We start from the raw sequence: 20,636 nt of genomic DNA, 5'->3' as shown, positions 1-20,636 counted from the left end.
TTTTAAAAAACAAAACAGGGACTTCCCTGGTGGCACAGTGGTTAAGAATCTGCCTGCCAGTGCAGGGGACCCAGGTTCGAGCCCTGGTCCAGGAAGATCCCCCATGTTGTGGAGCAACTGGGCCCATGCGCCACAACTACTGAGCCTGCGCTCTAGAGCCCGTGAGCCACAACTACTGAGCCCACGTGCCACAAGTACTGAAGCCCACGCACCCAGAGCCTGTGCTCTGCAACAAGAGAAGCCACCGCAGTGAGAAGCCCGTGCACCACGATGAAGAGTAGCCCCCGCTCGCCGCAACTAGAGAAAGTCCGCGTGCAGCAGCGAAGACCCAGTGCAGCCAAAATTTAATTAATTAATTAATTAATTAATTTTTAAAAAAACCCTGGAAACAGTACCTATTTTTGAGCAGTCTAACTGGCTTTTTTATTTTTAGTGTTTTAATGGTGAGTCCCACCTGAATTAATAGAACTGGTGGATATAGTACCTAATTGAAACTTGACGTTAATATACATAAGTTGTCCTTTAATAACTTCAGTGAAAAAGTCAGTTATTGTGTACTGGAGTGGCACACCACACTCAACACTAAGCAGGAAAAGGCTGTGTCCCTAAAATAAAATTACTAGACAGGTTACAGATTTCTGTGCATGTATTTGTATCAGACTTTATTGTCCCAGAAGTAAGGTCTCAGCCTATATACAGCAATACATTCTTTCCCTAGACGACTATTAATAAGGCTAAATGATTTAAGAGTTGGTAATCAAATTTAAGCATTGATCCTCAATTCTTCCTCCTCCCAAATAGAAGCAAAGATTTATGGTTACTCTTTCTTAATCCTCAAAAAAATCCTGTGTGGTAGGCAGTGGTTTTCCCATCTTACAGATGAGGAAACAGAACCTCAGAGAGGTTTTCCAACCTGCCCAAGAAGAGTGATCTCTGATGAGTAAGTATTAAACCTAGTCTTCTAAGAAAAAAATCCTGCAGACTTTTACCACCTAAGGTCTCTTTTCATTGCCTGCTCGTCAGCATTTCTTTCACACACACAGAACTCTTAAATCCATCAGTCGTGTTGCTTATGATAAACAATTTAGAGAGGGAGAAACTGAAATGGTACTTTAAATGAAATTGCTAATTTATCTGTTCAGTTCTGTTTTTCATGCTATTCACCTTAATAGCTGCTTTTCTTCAAACTAATCCTTAAGTCAGTCCCCTTCTTGACAATAGGAGGTCAAAAGTAAGAATGTTCACGTCTGACATTTGAGGAATGGTTACGCTTTCATTTAATATTCATAAATATTTAATATTCATAATATTATCAGATATGCTATCTGAATATTTCTATTCATTAAATATTCATAAATATTTATAAATATTTAATATTTGTAAAATATTAGCATGTAATTGTCATAGAATGTTCTGTAGCTTTTACAGTTACAAATACACTGTGCTTGATTTTTTTTTTTTTTTTTTAAAAGAGCTCCTGACTTATTTATTTATGTATTTTATTTTTTTGTCTGTGTTGGGTCCCCGTTTCTATGCAAGGGCTTTCTCTAGTTGTGGCAAGCAGGGGCCACTCTTCATCGCGGTGCGCGGGCCTCTCACTGTCGCGGCCTCTCCTGTTACGGGAGCACAGGCTCCACACGCGCAGGCTCAGTAGTTGTGGCTCACGGGCCCAGCCGCTCCGCGGCATGTGGGATCCTCCCATACCAGGGCTCGAACCCATGTCCCCTGCATTGGCAGGCAGATTCCCAACCACTGCGCCACCAGGGAAGCCCTGTGCTTGATTTTTTAATAATTATTTGTTGAGTGTCTTCCATGTACCAGGCATATTCCAGGCTTTGGAGATACAATGATGAGTAGACTAATCAAGGTCCCTGCCCCCAGGGGTTAAATTCTAATAGGGGGATTTAGACATTGAGCAAATAAATAAGAAAATATCAGATAATGAAAATATTTATAGGAACTAACAAAAAACCCACTAAAGTATGTGTATATACATACCCGTATGCCAACAATGATACACTGATCAAAAATATCGAGCGAGGTGAGATTTAGGGGGTAAAAGATAGAAGTACAACTGTAAAGTTGTTTAATTGTACTATTTTAAGAAATTGGAAGTTTGGGGAGAAATTTCAAAGTTCAAGAGTTGGCATTTTACAGGCTAGTATAAGCCACTTTCTTGACACGGTTCATTTTGGAGAAAGAAAAGATTTAACCGTGCTTTCAATGCTTACCTAAATATTAACTTACTTTCAAGTTATTTCCACAGTTCTGACATGAAAATTTTTATTTAGAGTCACACAGAAAGGGTTCTTAAACATTTGATAAAATATCTGTGTAATAGTTTTTGCAGGTGTAGTGTTTGTTCTAAGTAAGAAAAAAGGCACGTCTTTCAAGCCGTCGGCGGCCTAGAGCTGTTCAGTCCCCACCTTTTGTAAAAGAGGAAGCCACCGAATTGCCTGAAATGGAAATTTAAATGAATGTAGTGTTTACCATTGGGGAAAACTGAATGACGGCCCCATGTGACCTCTCAGTACTATTTTGGCAACTTCATGTGACTCTGTATTTCAAAATAAGCAGCTTTGGAAAGTAAGGATAATTCTCACGTGGATGCGCTGTTCATCTCTGGCAGTTCGTGGAGGACTATGAGCCGACCAAAGCCGACAGCTACCGGAAGAAGGTGGTGCTGGACGGGGAGGAAGTGCAGATCGACATCCTGGACACAGCCGGGCAGGAGGACTACGCTGCCATCAGGGACAACTACTTCCGGAGCGGCGAGGGCTTTCTCTGTGTCTTCTCCATCACGGAGATGGAGTCCTTCGCAGCCACAGCCGACTTCAGGTAGGTCAGGGAGTCGCGTCGTTACACCGCGCGACAGCTTGCTCCTCAGAAACAAGCAGGCAGCCAGAGGCTCTTACCTGATCGCCTTTCCCTCTGCGTCTGGTCGCGTTTGTTCCCTCTCTGATGTCAGCGTGACGCTGTCCGCCGCGCGCCTGTGCTCACATCCTTGGCGCGCCGGTGCCAGCGGCACTGGAGCCTGCGCTTGTGGCAGCACCCGTACCCAGACTCTCCTCACGCGTTTCTGAAGTATTTCCCTTTGAAGCACAGTACTACTGCTGCCGTAAGAGTAGACGCTTGCGTTGCATAATGGATCTCTGGCCCAGACTGTCACTCTTGCTGTGTTGGTCACTGGTGTCTCAGCACCTGTGTTAGGCCCAGGAGGCACATTGCCATCCACCTCACTGATAGCACGGACTTTTAGTAGAAATAATACCACCATAGATTGGCACACAAAGCTTTGTTATACAGTATTTTTTTTACATCTTATTTACTGTTTGCGTAATCAAAATCTGTCCTCCATTTGGTTTTGGGCAGCGGGGTCGGGGGGCTGGTAAAGGGGAGAGGTTTCCTCTCTATACTTGAGAGAAATATAGCATAAATAAGTTCTTGAGTCGTCTCGTAAAGACGGCATGCAAAATCACAAGCATTCTTTACTTGTATATTTTTATTTCTGCGTTGTCTGCTTTGGCGTGGGGCACACCAAGGCAGCATGTGATATATCCCCTGTTTTCAAGATTTCACGCAGCTGAGTTGAATAAGTCATGAAACCAAATGTAAGTTAGCGACAAAGTAGGAGACGTGGCCAGTGATGGTTACAGAGGATCCAGGAGAGGAGAGGAGCTGGGAGGCCTTCAAGAGATAGATAACCCTGCAGGAGAAGAAGGGTTTCCACAGATGAGGAAAGAGGTCATTCCTGGTGGTTGAGCAAGAAACTGAAGCAAGGGTTACACAAAGCATTCCTTTTTATGTGTACATGAAACTCTCAAGAACTTAAAAGATTCCAAAAGCACCTCCTTTGCAAAAAAGTATGTCATTGAGAAACTTTAAAAATGTAAATTTATTCGTAACATTAAGTTTGTTGGCTTCTATAAGGAAGGAGTTTTGTATGCGATGAAGTGCAAAGGGAGTTTTGTAATCCTGGGAGACATGTTGAAAGTTACGTAAGTGTCAGTGATTATTCATTCATTCAAAAAAATATTTTGAGTGCTTATTATGTAGCAGATTCTGTTCTGAGTAATGGAATACATTTTGTCACCATAGTCACCAAAGCCAAAGTGGTATCTCAAGGGAGTGAAATATTTTTATGCCAAGAGAAAGAATCTTGGGCTGTTGCTGTTACAGAAAATAAGTGAATCATTCATTACTTGTCTTTTGTACCTCCAGTGTGTTGTTGCCCCTCCCGTAAATAAAAAGTGCTCCTACTAACTGACCAGCAATAGGAAAGCCATTTTTGAGATCGTCTGAATGGTTATAGTAGGCACTCCAAACGATCTGACCTGCAAAGTATATAGCACAGTGTCAGCTCCTGTCTTTTTAATTTTTTTTTTATTGAAGTATAGTTGATTTACAATGTTGTGTTAATTTCTGCTGTACAGCAAAGTGATTCAGTTATACATATATATACATTATTTTTTCATATTCTTTTCCATTATGGTTTATCACAGGATATTGAGTATAGATCTCTGTGCTATTCAGTGGGACCTTGTTGTTTATCCGTTCTATATATAAAAGCTTACATCTGCCAATCCCAACCCCCTCCCCCTTGGCAACCACAAGTCTGTTCTCTATGTCTGTGGGTCTGTTTCGTAGATAAGTTCATTTGTGTCATATTTTAGATTCCACATATAAGTGATATCATATGGTATTTATCTTTCTGTTTCTGACTTCACTTAGTTTGATAATCTCTGGTTGCATCCATATTGCTGCAAATGGCATTATTTCATTCTTTTTTATGGCTGAGTAGTATTCCATTGTGTGTATATATATCTATATATGTCTCTATATATACCACATCTTCTTTATCCATTCATCTGTCGATGGACATTTAGGTTGCTTCCGTGTCTTGGCTATTGTGAATAGTGCTGCTGTGAACATTGGGGTGCATGTATCTTTTTGAATTAGAGTTTTGTCCAGATACAAGCCCAGGAGTGGGATTGCTGGATCATATGGTAGTTCTCTTTTTAGTTTTCTAAGGAGCCTCCATACTGTTCTCCATAGTGGCTGCACCAACTTACATTCCCACCAACAGTGTAGGAGGGTTCCTTTTTCTCCACGCCTCCTCCAGCATTTGTTATAGGCTTTTTAATGATGGCCATTCCGCGCAGTGAGAGGTGGTGTACCTCACTGCAGTTTTGATTTGCATTTCTCTGATTGTCAGCTCCTCCCTTCAGCCTTCCTGGGCCTCCCGTCACCCAGGCAGGATCCATCGTTCCCTCGTGTGTGTGCGGTATGCTTACCACAGCTGCAACAGCACACTCGCCCCACTCGTATACGAGATTGATTTATATGTGTTTTTCCTGATATGGTAAAAACTCTTCTTATCCATTTCAGTGTCCCTAGTACCCCTATTTGGCACAGTTGCTGGCATACAACTTGTAGTGCTTAGTAAGTGTTTGATAGAAATGTTAGAAAGCTCTGTTACGTTTTTTCATTCTCACCTTCCTTCTGATAAGAATGAAGTTGGACCAGTTTGTAAAGGTGCTTTCCTATTCTAAAATTCTGTAGTAGCCTCTCGAACTCTATTTAAAGAGAGCATCACTTCAAGCAAAAATGCCAATAATGATTACAGTCATCACATCAGAAACCACTGATCACAGATCACCGTAACAAATATAATAATAATGGAAAAGTGTGAAGTGTTGCGAGAATTACCACAATGTGACACAGAGACACAAAGAGAGCAAATGCTGTTGGAAACATGGCGCTGATAGACTTGCTTGACGCAGGGTGACTACAAACCTTCAGTCTGTTAAAAAAAAAAAAAAAAAGTAGTATCTACAAAGCACAGTAAAGCAGATTGCAGTAAACAAGGTATACTTGTATCAGCAGTGGTTTATACATTGTGATAAGTGTACCACTTTAATGTTAACAGTAGGGGAAACTGGATGTGGGGTATATGGGAACTCTCTGTCCTATCTTCACAACTTCTCTGTAAATCTGAAATCATTCTAATATAAAAAGTTTATTTTTAAAAAAGCATTTCGGAGGAAGTTGCATTTGATATTCACTTTGTACGTCTACTGCCATATTTATACTCTTCTTTGGTATATTTTTCCAAATGAAGTGAATGTGGAGCTCAAATCATTGATGGTAGAAAAAGGAAGAAGTGCTGCTTGTTTCCTACTTTGTAATAAATGAGCTAGTTTTTATTGTATAGAAACATAAATAAATGCTAATTGCGTGTTTTGTTATTTTAACATGTAGAGATAACGTTAATATTTCTTGCTCATTTTCTCTTTTATCCAGGGAGCAGATTCTAAGAGTAAAGGAAGATGAGAATGTTCCGTTTCTGCTCGTTGGAAACAAATCAGATTTGGAAGATAAGAGGCAGGTTTCTGTAGAAGAGGCAAAAACCAGAGCCGATCAGTGGAACGTTAACTATGTGGAAACGTCTGCTAAAACACGAGCGAATGTTGACAAGGTAAAAGGTGGCTCTACTACCACGTCATGTTAAAAATAGGTTGATTTGCTTTAACTCGGCTCTGTTTTAATACGTGTTGATTTTTTATCGGCCCTGAATGCTCAAGTGCAACGTGTTAGGAATTTCTTACTTCACTTTGTCCTTAGGTTCCCGAGAGGTGTTAAAACATGAGACACTGCAGCTAGATGTACCTTTTTTTTTTTTTTTTTTCCAAAGCACTGACAGATTCCTGACCTGAATCCCTCCTTTTTTTTTTTTTCCCCCTTATCCTGATTGGCTGGAGAATCTAGAAGGAACTATGTAAGTCCTCTGAGCTGACACCTGCCCAGCCTCACTTAAGTTCTCCCAGACCCAGGGGAGAGGATTTTGAAATCTGTCAGCACAGCTGCCTTCCCCACCCTCAGCCTCTGTTCTCCCCCAAGTGGAAGGGGAGCTCCTTTGCCCTCTCCCCTCATCTTCACACTGCGTTCGGATTGGCCCTTCCTGGAGACCAGGTGAAGAACACCCTTACCTCGTTCCTAGAAGCCTTCCCAGGTGCCTTTCATCCGGCTGCGGGACGCCATCATCAGTATTTAGGAAGCCTGCCGGTTGCGCTGGGGCAGCACAGGCTCTGAGAGCCCTCCAGGCGGGGCCCTTTCAGCCCCCGCGGATCTAGGCTCTACCGCGTGCCTCTCAAAAACTATAACGTGCAGGAGGCTTGCCTATAGAGCCTGATAAACACAGATTCCTGGGTCTTCCCCAGAGATTTTGATTCGCTTGGTCTGGGGTGAGACCTGAGGATCTGCCTGTGTAGCTGGCTCCTGGGTGTGCAGACGGGGCGGCGCGGCACACTTGGAGTAACTGCCCTAGGTAGGTGGCCGCAGGTGCTTGTGAGCTGGTCTGCTGTGCCTGAAGATTCGCAACCCTGATCCAGAAATCATGACGTTAAACATTGAGAGATTCTTTCTGCTTGTTTACGGTAGGTTTTAAGACAGTGTTATTACTGTCTTAAACTGATTGATTTCTTTTTAGTCACACGGTCAGATTCCTGTTAAGTCCAAGACATCTGTACAAATTGCTATAAGATTTCTACTGAGTAGACCAGTTTCCTCTAAAGTTATGGCAAATGTTTTTTAAAGTACTAATGAAATATAGTTTGAGGTTCAGCATGTTTGGGGTTTTGAAAGGCACCAATGAAGATTGTCATAGCATATGTATACTTTGTTTCCTCCTGTTTGATGTCTTGAGCAGGTTATAGAACAAACCTTCGTGATCTAAGGGGAGTGGGGAGCAATAACTGTCCAAGCTCTGAGGCTTGAAGCAGTCCTGTAGTGTCACCTGCTGGCATCAGAGGCCCTGGGAAAATACGGTAGTGTGCCTTATCAGAGATATCACCAGACAGTAAGAAAAAGACCAACAGCCCAATGGGAAAATAATGGTCAAAAAACAGATAGCCCTGTCACAGAAAAGAAATGCAAATCGCGTTTAAACTTGCAAAGAGGCTTATGAGTCTTACTTACAAAAAAAGGAAGTGCAATTTTAAAATATAATGACATATTTACCTGTCAGTTGGAAAAAAGCAAGAAGGTTGATAATAATACTGTTGACAGGAGTATGGGAAAAAGAGGAACTCTCATATGTTCATGGAAGGGCAGTTTGGCAATTATCTATCAAAATTATGACCCCAACAATTCAAGTTCTAAAAATTTATTATACGGATAAAATTATACATCCATGCATAAGTGTATGTTCAGCAATAGTCATTGAAGCATTATTTGTAGAAGCAAAAGACGGGAAATATCCAAGTGTCCAGTAACAGACTGCTTTAAATTACAGTGCGTCCATATAATGGAATACTGTACAGCTGTTGAAAAGAAATGAAGGTAGAGCTAGATGTGCTGATATGGAATGATCTTCTTCAACATCAGTAAATGAAAAAGCAAAGTACAGAACAGTGTCTATAGTTTGCTGCCATCTGTGTTTGAAACACACTCAGACACACACAAGCACACATGTATGTATATATCAGGGGAATATGTAAGATTCTAGTACCTGTGGTTGCCACCAGAGAACTAAGTCACAGACAGATGCATTTTTCACTGCTGTGTCCTGAAGAGTGGCTACCAGATAAAGTACCTCAGTGGCTAAGGAAAAGTAACTTGCAGCAACTCTTCAGTTTCTTAAATTTGGTTACGTTTGGATTATATTTGTTTTTTGGGTTTGTTTGCTGAGGCAATGATGTAATACATAGTTATAAGAGCGAATACTCTTCAGTGCTTGCAAGAGCCAGGCACTGTGGCGAGCTCTCACTGTTTTATCTTTAACCCTATGAAGCATAGATACTCCTCTCATGGCGCCTTTTTAGATGAGGAAACGGAGGTGTGGAGAGATTACACACCTGGCTCAAGCTCACCATGTCGCCGCCGTAGTGGCATCTGCTGGCTCTGGCTGTGGCCGGCTCTGGAGCCAATGTTCTTCCCTCTCTATTTTACTTAAAACAATGGTTGGAATACCTGTGGCATCTCCCATGTTGTGTGTCATCCACTACCAGAAGTCTGATCAGATTTTCCAGGATTAAGTGTTAACATTGTCTCCTTCTATTAAATTGAGAGGTATCTTGTGTTGTCACAGAAAACAAATACTAGCTCCCACAAGACTTTAAATGCCCATGCCTTATCCTTATCAGGATTCCAGATAGACCACTGGGTAGAAGTTTCAAAGAAGCAGATTTTAAAACTACCCTGTGAAAAAGCTTCATGACCATCAGAATTGTTGAGCTGAGGCCTGGCCTGTCACAGAGGAATCACTGAGAGGCTAGAGGACCATCTGGGAAAGCTGCTTGGGTCCTCACTGGGTGCCAGGTCACCTGATGGCCCTGTAGTACCCTTCTAGCTCAATGCTCTGGCTCTTTAAATCGCAACTCCAAGGTTGCTGTTAATTTTAAGGAACATCTTGGGGGAAATGGAAAGAAATTAGGCAAGTAGATGTCAAAATGAAAGTATGATTTATTATGTCAAGAGAGCCAATTTTATGTTGGGGAAAGAATTTTGTTAGAAATGTAGTGTCTTGTTTTTGAAAATGTTTTTAATTTTTTTCTTTATACAAGTAATACATGAACGTATGCTCATTGTATAAAGAAAAATTCGTGATACAGAGGAAAAGTATAAGGAGGAAAAGTGAGTCTGTCATTCCACCCAGATTCCACTCACCTCCTTTACCTGTAGGTAACCACTGCTAACACGTGTGTATCTTTCCAGACATTTGCCTGCATTTAAATACAGGCATACAGAATCTAAGGGGAAAAACAAAAAAGAATCTAAGGGAAAGTTTGTATTTGCTTGTTTTCCACCTGTATAAATAGGATTTGTGTGTGTGTATATGTGTATGTATAGTGTATTTCTGTGGTATGCTTTTTAAATTTCACAACAAATAGATCTTGTAGTTCCTTTACATTTAGATCTTTAATCAGTTTTGAGTTTATTTTTGTGTATGGTGATAAAGAATGTTCTAATTGTATTCTTTTACATGTAGCTGTCCAGTTTTCCCAGCACCACTTACTGAAGAGACTGTCTTTTTGCCATTGTATAGTCTGGCCTCCTTTGCTGTAGATAAACACACGCACCTATGGTCAATTTATCTCTGGGCTTTCTATCCTGTTTCATTGATCTATATTTCTGTTTTGATTGCTGAAGTTTTGTAGTATAGTCTGAAGTCAGGAAGCCTGATTCCTCCAGTTCCATTTTTCTTCCTCAAGATTGCTTTGACTATCAGGGTCTTTTGTGTTTCCATACAAATTAAAAATTTTTTTGTTCTAGTTCCATGAAAAATGCCATTGGTAATTTGACAGAGATTGCACTGAATCTGTAGATTGCCTTGGGTAGTGTAGTCGTTTTGACAATATTGATTCTTCTGAGCCAAAAACACGTTATATCTTTACATCTGTTTGTGTTGTCTTCAGTTTCTTTCATCAGCATCTTATAGTTTTTGGAGTACAGGTCTTTTGCCTCCTCAGGTAGTTGTATTCCTAGGTATTTTATTCTTTTTGATGCAGTGGTAAATGGGATTGTTTCTTTAATTTCTCTTCCTGATCTTTCGTTGTTAGTGTATAGAAATGCAACAGATTTCTGTGTATTAATTTTGTATCCTGCAACTTTACCGAATTCACTGATGAGCTCTTGTAGTTTTCTGGTGGCATCTTCAGGATTCTCCATGTATAGTGTCATGTCATCTGCAAATGATGACAGTTTTAATTCTTCTTTTCCTATGTGGATCCCTTTTCTCCTTCTTGTGTGACGGCCGTGGCGAGGACTTCCAGAACTATGTTGAATAACAGTGGTGAGAGGGGACAGCCTTGTCTTGTTCCTGATCTTAGAGAAAATGCTTTCAGCTTTTCACTGTTGAGTATGATGTTAGCTGTGGGTTTGTCATATACAGCCTTTATTATGTTGAGGTAGGTTCCCTCTGTGCCCAGTTCCTGGAGAGTTTTTATCATAAATGGGTGCTGAATTTTATCAAAAGTTTTTTCTGCATCTATTGAGATGGTCATATGGTTTTTATTCAATTTGTTGATGTGGTGTATCACACTGATTGATTTGCTCCATACCATGTCTTATTTATTTATTTATTTAGGCTGCGTTGGGTCTTTGTTGCTGCACGTGGGCTTTCTCTAGTTGCAGTGAGCGGGGGCCACTGTTCGTTGTGGTACGCAGGCCTCTCACTGCGGTGGCTTCTCTTGTTGTGGAGTGTGGGCTCAGTAGTTGTGGCTCGCAGGCTCTAGAGCGCAGGCTCAGTAGTTGTGGCGCACGGGCTTAGTTGCCTTGCAGCATGTGGGACCTTCCCGGACCAGGGCTCGAACCCGTGTCTCCTGCATTGGCAGGCAGATTCTTAACCACCGTGCCACCAGGCAAGTCCCCATACCATGTCTTTTAACTTTGCTGATTTTTACCTTTTGCCATGAAAAAAACATTAAAGATTACGTTGTCAAATTTGTCAGTGTTTTTCCTTTGAGACTTCTGGGTTCTGTGGCTTCATTAGAAAAGCTCTCCCATCCTAAACTTAAAAAACACTTACCTAGGGCTTCCCTGGTGATGCAGTGGTTAAGAAGCCGCCTGCCAATGCAGGGGACACAGGTTCGAGCCCTGGCCCGGGAAGATCCCACATGCCGCGGAGCAGCTAAGCCCGTGCACCACAACTACTGAGCCTGTGCTCTAGAGACGGTGAGCCACAACTACTGAGCCCACGTGCCACAACTATTGAAGCTTGCGCACCTAGAGCCCGCGCTCCGCAACATGAGAAGCCCACGCTCCGCAACAAAGAGTAGCCCCTGCTCGCTGCAATTAGAGAAAGCCCGTGCAAGCAACGAAGACCCAACACAGCCAAAAATAAAAGTAAAAAACAAAACACTTAACGTAAAATTTTTGCTTCCTTTTTGTGTTGGCCTTTATAGTAGATCTTTAGTCCTTTTGAAAATTTAGTATTGTCTGTGTTGTGAACTAGGGGCTGTTAAGTACTTAAAATGAAGAAACTGGTGAAGGCAAAGGTTTACAATTAAAGCTAACAGCCTGTGATGCTTTAAGAGAGATGTTTGTCATTTCTAATAATTTTTATATGTCTTTTCAACTGTAAGTATTCTGAGCTAAGCATTTTGAGTCTGTGTCTGTCTAGTTTTGTTTCACTTTCATTTACGTGAGAACAGGGATTTCCTGTGATCTCTACTCTGGAATTAGAAGAGTCAAATTCTGTACATGCCAGGGGGGAAAATGGGGGGAAGGGAAAGGTGGGGATAGGAGGAAAGAGGGTGGGAGGAAATGAGGGCGAGAAGAAATTTTGAAAGTGTATTTTTAAACAGCTGGAAGAAGCTCTGTACTTTTGGGATTATCATTTTCTGAGTTTATCAAAACCAATTCTTCATTCTTACTCCTGGTTACTTATTTCCTTCCACTTGGCAGTTGAAACAAGGCCTCCTTTACCTTAATTCATTAAGTTAGCTGATGTAAAGTTTAAAAGTTTCCCATTGGGTTTGCTAGTTAAGATGACCTTGGTGGTTTCTAATAGGGATTCGTTTGCAGTTTATTGCAGATACTCATCTAAAATTAGAAATCCCATCTTCTAATATCCATTCTGCAGTGATGTATTCACATCAGAAAGCAGTACTGGGAGTTTTCTGCTAATCACACGTAGTTAGTTTGGAGGCTTCCTGCTCCGGCTGGTCAGCTGTGGACTTGAAGCAGAGGTGTTCCAAAATCCCCAGTCTCCAGGCCATCAAGCTGCAGAAAGTGGGGCAAGAATTCATGGGGTTTGAACTGTCACCCACGTGTTTCAGTACATTGCATTCTTTCTGAGCTTTTATGCTCAGTCTTCCCCTTCTTTAATTATCCGTGTCCTTTCCTGTTGGTCCTGCATCCATTTAACTCAACCCATTAGTCTGATAGTCCTTGTTTTCTTTTTTCTTTTAATTTTTATTTTATATTGGAGTATAGTTGATTAACTACGTTGTGTTAGTGTCAGGTGTACAGCAACGTGATTTAGTTATACATATGCATGCATCTATTCTTTTTCCAATTCCTTTCCCATGTAGCTTATCATAGAGTATTGAGCAGAGTTCCCTGTGCTATACAGAGGTCCTTGTTGGTTATCTGTTTTAAATGTAGCAGTGTGTACATGTCAATCCCAAACTCCCAATCTATCCCTCCCCCCACCCTTCCCCACTGGTAACCATAAGTTCATCCTCTAAGTCTGTGAGTCTTTTTCTTTTGCAAATAAGTTCATTTGTATCATTTTTTAAGATTCCACATTAAGCGATATCATGTGATATTTGTCTTTCCCTGTCTGACTTAGTATAATAATCTCCAGGTCCATGCATGTTGCTGCAAATGGCACTATTTCATTCTTCTTAATGGCTGAGTAATATTCCATTGTATATATGTACCAAATCTTTATCCATTCATCTGTTGATGGACATTTAGGTTGCTTCCATGTCTTGGGTATTGTAAACAGTGCTGCAGTGAACATTGGGGTGCATGTATCCTTTCAAACCATGTTTTTCTCTGGATATATGCCCAGGAGTGGGATTGGTGGATCATATGGTACCTCTATTTGTAGTTTCTTAAGAAACCACCATACTGTTCTCCATAGTAGCTGCACCAATTTACATTCCCACCAACAGTGTAGGAGAGTTCCCTATCGCCACACCCTCTCTAGCATTTGTTGTTTGTAGATTTTTTGATGATGGCCATTCTGACTGGTGTGAGGTGATACTTCAATGTAGTTTTGATTTCCATTTCTCTAATAATTAGCAGTGTTGAGCATCTTTTCATGTGCTTTTTAGTCATCTATATGTCTTCTTTGGAGAAATGTCTATTTAGGTCTTCTGCCCATTTTTTCATTGGGTTGTTTGTTTTTTTGATATTGAGTCACATGAGCTGTTTGTAAATTTTAGAGATTAATCCCCTGTTGGTCACATGGTTTGCAATTATTTTCTCCCATTCTGTGGGTTGTCTTTTATTTTGTTTATGGTTTCTTTCGCTGTGCAAAAGCTTTTAAGTTTAATCAGGCCCCATTTGTTTATTTTTGTTTTTATTTCCATTACTCTAGGAGATGGATGGAAAAAGATAATGCTGCAATTTACGTCAGAGTGTTCTGCCTAGGTTTTCCTCTAGGAGTTGTATAGTATCCGGTCTTGCATTTAGGTCTTTAATCCATTTTGAGTTTATTTTTGTGTATGGTGATAAAGAATGTTTTAATTGCTTTCTTTTAAATGTAGCTGTCCAGTTTCACCATTTATTGAAGAGACTGTCTTTTCTCAATTGTATAGTCTTGCCTTCTTTGTCATAGATTAATTGACCATAGGTGTGTGGGTTTATTTCTGGGCTTTCTATCCTGTTCCATTGATCTATATTTCTGTTTTTGTGCCAGTACCATACTGTTTTGATTACTGTAGCTTTGTAGTATAGTCTGAAGTCAGGGAGTCTGATTCCTCCAGCTCCATTTTTCTTCCTCAAGATTGCTTTGGCAATTCGGGGTCTTTTGTGTCTCCGTACAGATTTTAAGATTTTTTGTTCTAGTTCTGTGAAAAATGCCCTTGGTAATTTGATAGAGGTTGCATTGAATCTGTAGATTGCCTTGGGTAGTATAGTCATTTTGATAATATTGATGCTTCCAATCCAAGAAAAATTATATCTTTCCATCTGTTTGTGTCCTCTTTGATTTCATTCATCAGCCTCTTGCAGTTGTGGTCTTTTGCCTACTTAGTTAGGTTTATGCCTAGGTATTTTATTCTTTTTGACGTGATGGTAAATGGGTTTCTTTAATTTCTCTTTCTGATCTTTCGTTGTTAGTGTATAGAAATGCAGCAGATTTCTGTGTATTAATTTTGTATCCTGCAACTTTACTGAACACTGATGAGCTCTAGTAATTTTCTGTAGCATCTTTAGGATTTTCTATGTGTAGTATCATGTCATCTGCAAACAATAATACTTCTTCTTCTCCAATTTGGATTCCCTTTCTTTTTCTTCTCTGATTGCTGTGGCTAGGACTTCCAAAACTATGTTGAAAAAAAATGGCAAGAGTGGGTATCCTTGTCTCATTCCTGATCTTAGAGGAAATGCTTTCAGCTTTTCACCATTGAGTATGATGTTAGCTGTGGGTTTGTCATATACCACCTTTATTATGTTGAGGTATGTTCCCTCTAGGCCCAGTTTCTGGAGAGTTTTTATCATAAATCGGTGTTGCATACAAAGCTTTTGATCAGATTCATCTATTGAGATGATCATATGGTTTTTATTCTTTAGTTTGTTAATATGGTGTATCACACTGATTTGCAGATATTGTAGAATCGTTGCATCCCTGGGATAAATCCCACTTGATTATGGTATATGATCCTTTTTAAGGTATTGTTGGATTTAGTTTGCTGAGTATTTTGTTGAGGATTTTTTCATCTATGTTCATCAGTGATATTGGCCTGTAATTTTTTTGGTGATATCTTTGTCTGGTTTTGATATCAGGGTGATGATGGCCTCATAGAATGAGTTTGGGAGTGTTCCTTCCTCTGCAACTTTTTGGAATGCTTTCAGAAGGATAGGTGTTAACTCTTCTCTAAATGTTGGATAGAATTTGCCTGTGAAGCCATCTGGTCCTGTACTTTTTTATGGGGAGTTTTTTCATCACAGTTTCAATTTCAGTACTTGTGAGTGGTCTGTTCATATTTTCTGTTTCTTCCTGGTTCAGTCTTGGGAGATTGTACCTTTCTAGGCATTTGTCCATTTTTTCTAGGTTGTCCATTTTACTGGCATATAGTTGCTTGTAGTAGTCTCTTACAATCCTTTGTATTTCTGTGGTATCAGTTGTAACTTCTCCTTTTTCATCTCTAATTTTATTGATTTGAACCCTCTCCCTCTTTTTCCTGATGAATCTGGCTAAAGGTTTATCAATTTTGTTTATCTTTTCAAAGAACCAGCTTTTAGTTTCATTGATCTTTTCTGTTGTTTTTTTTTGTTTGTTTCTATTTCATTTACTTCTGCTCTGATCTTTATGATTTCTTTCCTTCTACTAACTGGGTTTTGTTTGTTTGTTTTCCTTTCTCTAGTTGCTTTAAGTGTAAGATTAGGTTGAGATTTTTCTATATTTTGTATACAAGATATATTTTGTTATTGCTACATGCTTTCGTTTTATTTGTCTTTAGGTATTTTTTGCTTTCCTCTTTGATTTTTTCAGTGATCCATTGGTTGTTTTAGTAGCATATTGTTTAGCCTCCACGTGTTTCTGTTATTTTACAGTTTTTTTCTTGTAGTTGATTTCTAAGCATTGTGGTCAGAAAAGATGCTTGATATGATTTCAGTTTTCTTGAATTTGTTTTTAGCCTTATCAAGTTTTATTCTAGAAGTAATCATTTTTTTAATCCAGAATGCAAAAGTGTGACCCATAAAAGTTATTCATCCACTCATCATCCACACACTCATGACTGTTTGTGTACAGTGTGAGTCCACATCCTTCTAGGCCCTTCTCAGTGTGTACTCAGACATTTGTTATTGATATTGAACTTTTGAATTGTTACAGTAGTAATTTTTAAATTGTTATGCTAATATCTCCCATTATTTGCCAATTTCTAGACATCAAACAAGAATTGATAAATCCTCAAATATAGTGCAACAGACAAAATTTTTTTCTAGTGCCTGGTATCAGAACGATAAAGGAAGCAGTCATTTTCCACAGCTGTTTTTTAAAACAGGGCTGAAGAAAACCAGGTTATTAAATGTAAATTTTATTAAACACAAATTACTTTAAAATTTAATTGATAAAATACATTTACTAATTATAAATTACTCAAATGTAATCCACTGAGTTTTGTATCTTTGGAGCTAGCCTCACTTGTAGTGCTTTTTTCATTTTTATCTTGAAAATTCAGATGGAAAGATTACGTTATATTATGTAAACACATTTTACCAAATTCATTTTTCCCATTTTCTCAATATACTTGGAGAAGCAGGCTTTAGTTAGGTGCTTTCCTCTCTCTGTACTCCCCAAACAAGAGCTCCTAAATATTCATATAACATTCCCAAGGTTTACTGTTGTGATTCAGAGAAATTCCAGGCACATATGATCTACTTGGTTTATTTATCCTATTTTCTTCTTTCTAGGTATTTTTTGATTTAATGAGGGAAATTCGAGCCAGAAAGATGGAAGACAGCAAAGAAAAGAATGGGAAAAAGAAGAGGAAAAGTTTAGCCAAGAGAATAAGAGAAAGATGCTGCATTTTATAATCAAAGCCCAAACTCCTTTCTTATCTTGACCATACTAAGAAATATAATTTATAAGCTTTGCCACTGAAGGCTCAATTGACTGAAATTACTTTAACATTTTGGAAATTGTTATGTATCTGTAAAAGCATGAATTGGAACTGCACTGAAAGTCAAATTCACTTAAAAAAGAAATTAATGTGGCTTCATCAAGAAGCAAAGTTCAACTTATTTCATAATTGCCTACATGTATCACAGTCCTGAATGTAGCGTGGGCACTTGTGTTTTGCTGGCAGTCTTTCTTGAACTATCAAGAGGTGAGATGTGGGTGGGCTATGGGAGGAAAGGCTACTTCCTCTGGTTTATTATAAAGCTTAAATTTTATATCATTTTAAAATGTCTTGGTCTTCTACTGCCTTGACAAATGACAATTGTGAACATGATAGTTAAACTGTACCACTTTTTTTTAACCATTGTTATGCAAAATATAGAAGAAAAAGTTACTGGCATGATTGTTGCATATAGTTCAATTGAGAGTAATTCATCTGTGAACCTGCATTAACTACCCGGTGATTAACTTAGAAAAGTGGTGTAAACTTGTACATGGAAATTTTTTAATATGCCTTAATTTAGAAACCTAAAGATACCCACTTACATCATTCTGGGTGTGTCCTCGCTCTGCCGTGGGCCCATTGCCCATGTGTCCTGGTGAGAGAATATATGTCAGGATGGAGGACAACTTTTGTATAGAAGATTCTCAAGAAATTACTGGTAGGAGTCTGTCCAAATTTAAACTGTGTGCCATACTCTGGTTCTTGAAAGTAAGGTTCCAGAGCTTCTTGATTGCTTTTAATTAAGTGTAAGGTAGTTTAAAATGAAGGACCAGTGTCTACTTGTAAGATAATTTTAGACTATGAGCATTCAGTACCAGTTATGTCTCAGTGAACCCTCTTTCTTTAAGATGCTGGTCCCTGGAAATCCCTTTCTGCAAGTGGTGAGCTTGTGTTAAGATTCTGATCTCCTTGGAGCAGGGCACAGGAAAAGCGTGGACAGTGCTAACGCGTTTTGCACTAGAACACTTCGGAAAAGTCGTGCTCACCATCTGTTAACTTCTAAATTTGTATTCCCGAGGTTACAGTTTGTACGGGAGTTAGTGGGATTATTTGTAGGCTGTGTTCGTAATGAAGAACACTGTTTCTACGTTTTCCTGAAGTTAACATCGAACAACCAAACCAAACCCGAGGATAGTGCAGAAAACATGTCTGGCACCAAACAGTAGGCTGTGTCCCCACTGTATGGCGTGCCCGCTGGAGGGCCATAATTTCAATGGGAAACTTACCACTGTCAGATTTTTCTTTTCTTTGTAATGGGACTAGGACAGTTTGATTCAACAAAGTTTTTCTTTCTTTTTGCTCAGTCCTAATTTCAGCAAGTCAAAGATGTGTTCAGGCATTCCAGGTGACAGATGTGTACGTAAAGTTAACAAAAATAGGCTATTTAGGAACTGAACTCTTTAGATATTACATCCGGCTTGTCATATTAAATATTTGTCCTTAAAGGGTTTGAGATGTACATCTTTCATATTTTTCATAGGCTGTGCCATGTGCAGAATTAAAGTTACCAATGTAAGCGCGGCCCCGTGGGCCCAGCGATCTCCGTGTGTACTTGTTGCAGTCTCATTTAACCAGGGGTCCTAACCACTAACATTGTGACTTTGCTTTAAGACCTTTCCTCTCCTGGGTACTGAGGTGCTATGAAGCCAAATGACAAAGATGCATCACATGTCTTAGGCTGATGCCACTACCCGATTGGTTTATTTGCAATTTGAGCCATTTAAAGACCAATAAACTTTCTTTTTTTAAATGTTTGTGGTGTTACTTGATGTTTACAATATAACATGTAAAATTCAGATTTATCAACCTGGGCATCCTTACCAGAGACTTGACTACAACTAAATCTTTTGAGCCATTAGTTGAGGGACTTCTGTGTGAGAAGAATTCTGTGCCACATTTCCTCAGTCAGGATCATCATTGCTCAAGTTTAATCAAGGCTCAGAAATGGAGGAGCCCCACGTGCAGAATTGCACGGAAGACACTCTCTTCTGCTGTCGCGAAAGTCACAAGTGTATACACTACTTTTAGAATACTACTCCACTCCAGAGTGGGTAGGTGGCAGCTTTATATTCATTTTCTAAATCAGAATGATCTCCAGGGATGCTTGAATTTCCAAACTGTGGCAGGAGAAACCACCCCCCTACCGTTTCATCACACTTCGGGCCGTTCTCTCTCATCTGATGTCTGCTGGGAAATAGTGGCCTGTTAATCATCACACGGCCTTTGGGTTAGAAACGATCTGGCCCAACACTGAACACAACCCCTCAAAATCCAATTCATTTTAATTTCCTACTTAACTCATAAGCAGTGCCAGAATGAACACATTTAAGTTCTAAATGGCATCATTTTAATCTCACTGTGTGGACCCATTTTTAACACCAATAATGGGCATGATGTTAAATGTTAGGTACCAAACAAAGCTTAGATTGTCTCAAAGTGAATCGGAATGTCATTTTCAAAATTCTGTGACAAGGATATAAAAAAATTCGGCAACCTCATCTAACTGCCCTAAGAGTAAAACTATTTACCAAAACTTCCTCTAAAGTTTTCAAAGTAATCCTTTTTATTTAATCCAGTGTTAGAGCAGATTCACCTGGCTGCCCACACAGGCGGGGAAGATAGCTCATGAAGTCCTAAGGGTTGACATGGGCTAAGGAGTCTGAATTGCACCTGAAGCTAATGGAGAACCAAAGTCCCCTTTAGCAAATTACTTTGGAAGTGAAGAGTGGCAGGTCAATGGAGGTCTTCCTTCATGCCCTTAGTTTTCGATAGGTTTTTACGGACCACCTACTGTGGGCACTGCTGGGAATATAACAGATGGAAGGACAGACATGAGTTTGGGACAAGTACAGACATTCACACTGAAGAAAGTACCTATGTGTTCCATGCATAAGGAAAGGAAAAGAAGTTTTTAAAGAATTAGAGATTAGGTCTAGGTCTCCTTACACAGGGCTAGACCCCCTATTTGTTATGTTTGTAAATTCATATAGTAGCAAACACAGTGTATTCTGTATGCGCCGTGCACGGCTTGCAGGATCTTAGTTCCCTGACCAGGGATCAAACCTGGGCCCCCTGTAGTGGAAGCACAGAGCCCTAACCACTGGACTGCCAGGGAATTCCCTGTTTTTTTTTTTTTTATAAATTTATTTATTTATTATTTATTTTTGGCTGTGTTGGGTCTTCGTTTCTGTGCGAGGGCTTTCTCTAGTTGTGGCAAGTGGGGGCCACTCTTCATCGCGGTGCGCGGGCCTCTCACTGTCGTGGCCTCTTGTTGCGGAGCACAGGCTCCAGACGCGCAGGCTCAGTAATTGTGGCTCACGGGCCCAGTTGCTC

The 20,636-nt window shown here is 39.9% G+C and overlaps 1 protein-coding gene and 1 long non-coding RNA gene across 6 annotated transcripts in view; one reads left to right on the top strand and one right to left on the bottom strand.

Moving 5' to 3' along the window:
- Positions 1 to 19,053, top strand: part of RALA (RAS like proto-oncogene A) — a 70,340-nt gene extending 51,287 nt beyond the window's left edge. For all 5 annotated transcript variants that reach the window (XM_082399924.1, XM_082399925.1, XM_082399921.1 and 2 more), the window contains 3 exons: positions 2,630 to 2,838; positions 6,304 to 6,478; positions 17,092 to 19,053. In XM_082399924.1, the coding sequence (XP_082256050.1) occupies positions 2,630 to 2,838; positions 6,304 to 6,478; positions 17,092 to 17,214 (507 nt within the window). In that variant the 3' untranslated portion in view covers positions 17,215 to 19,053. The remainder of the gene's footprint in view (positions 1 to 2,629; positions 2,839 to 6,303; positions 6,479 to 17,091) is intronic.
- The window catches only part of LOC309632393, a 158,524-nt gene that overhangs the window by 19,808 nt on the left and 118,080 nt on the right, over positions 1 to 20,636 (bottom strand). The gene's annotated exons all lie outside the window — the stretch shown is intronic.

This window comes from Balaenoptera borealis, assembly GCF_965194805.1.
Source record: "Balaenoptera borealis genome assembly, chromosome: 7".
Lineage (NCBI taxonomy): Eukaryota > Metazoa > Chordata > Mammalia > Artiodactyla > Balaenopteridae > Balaenoptera > Balaenoptera borealis.
Note: the sequence above shows the minus strand (reverse complement) of the source record. Positions and strands in the feature narration are given on the sequence as shown.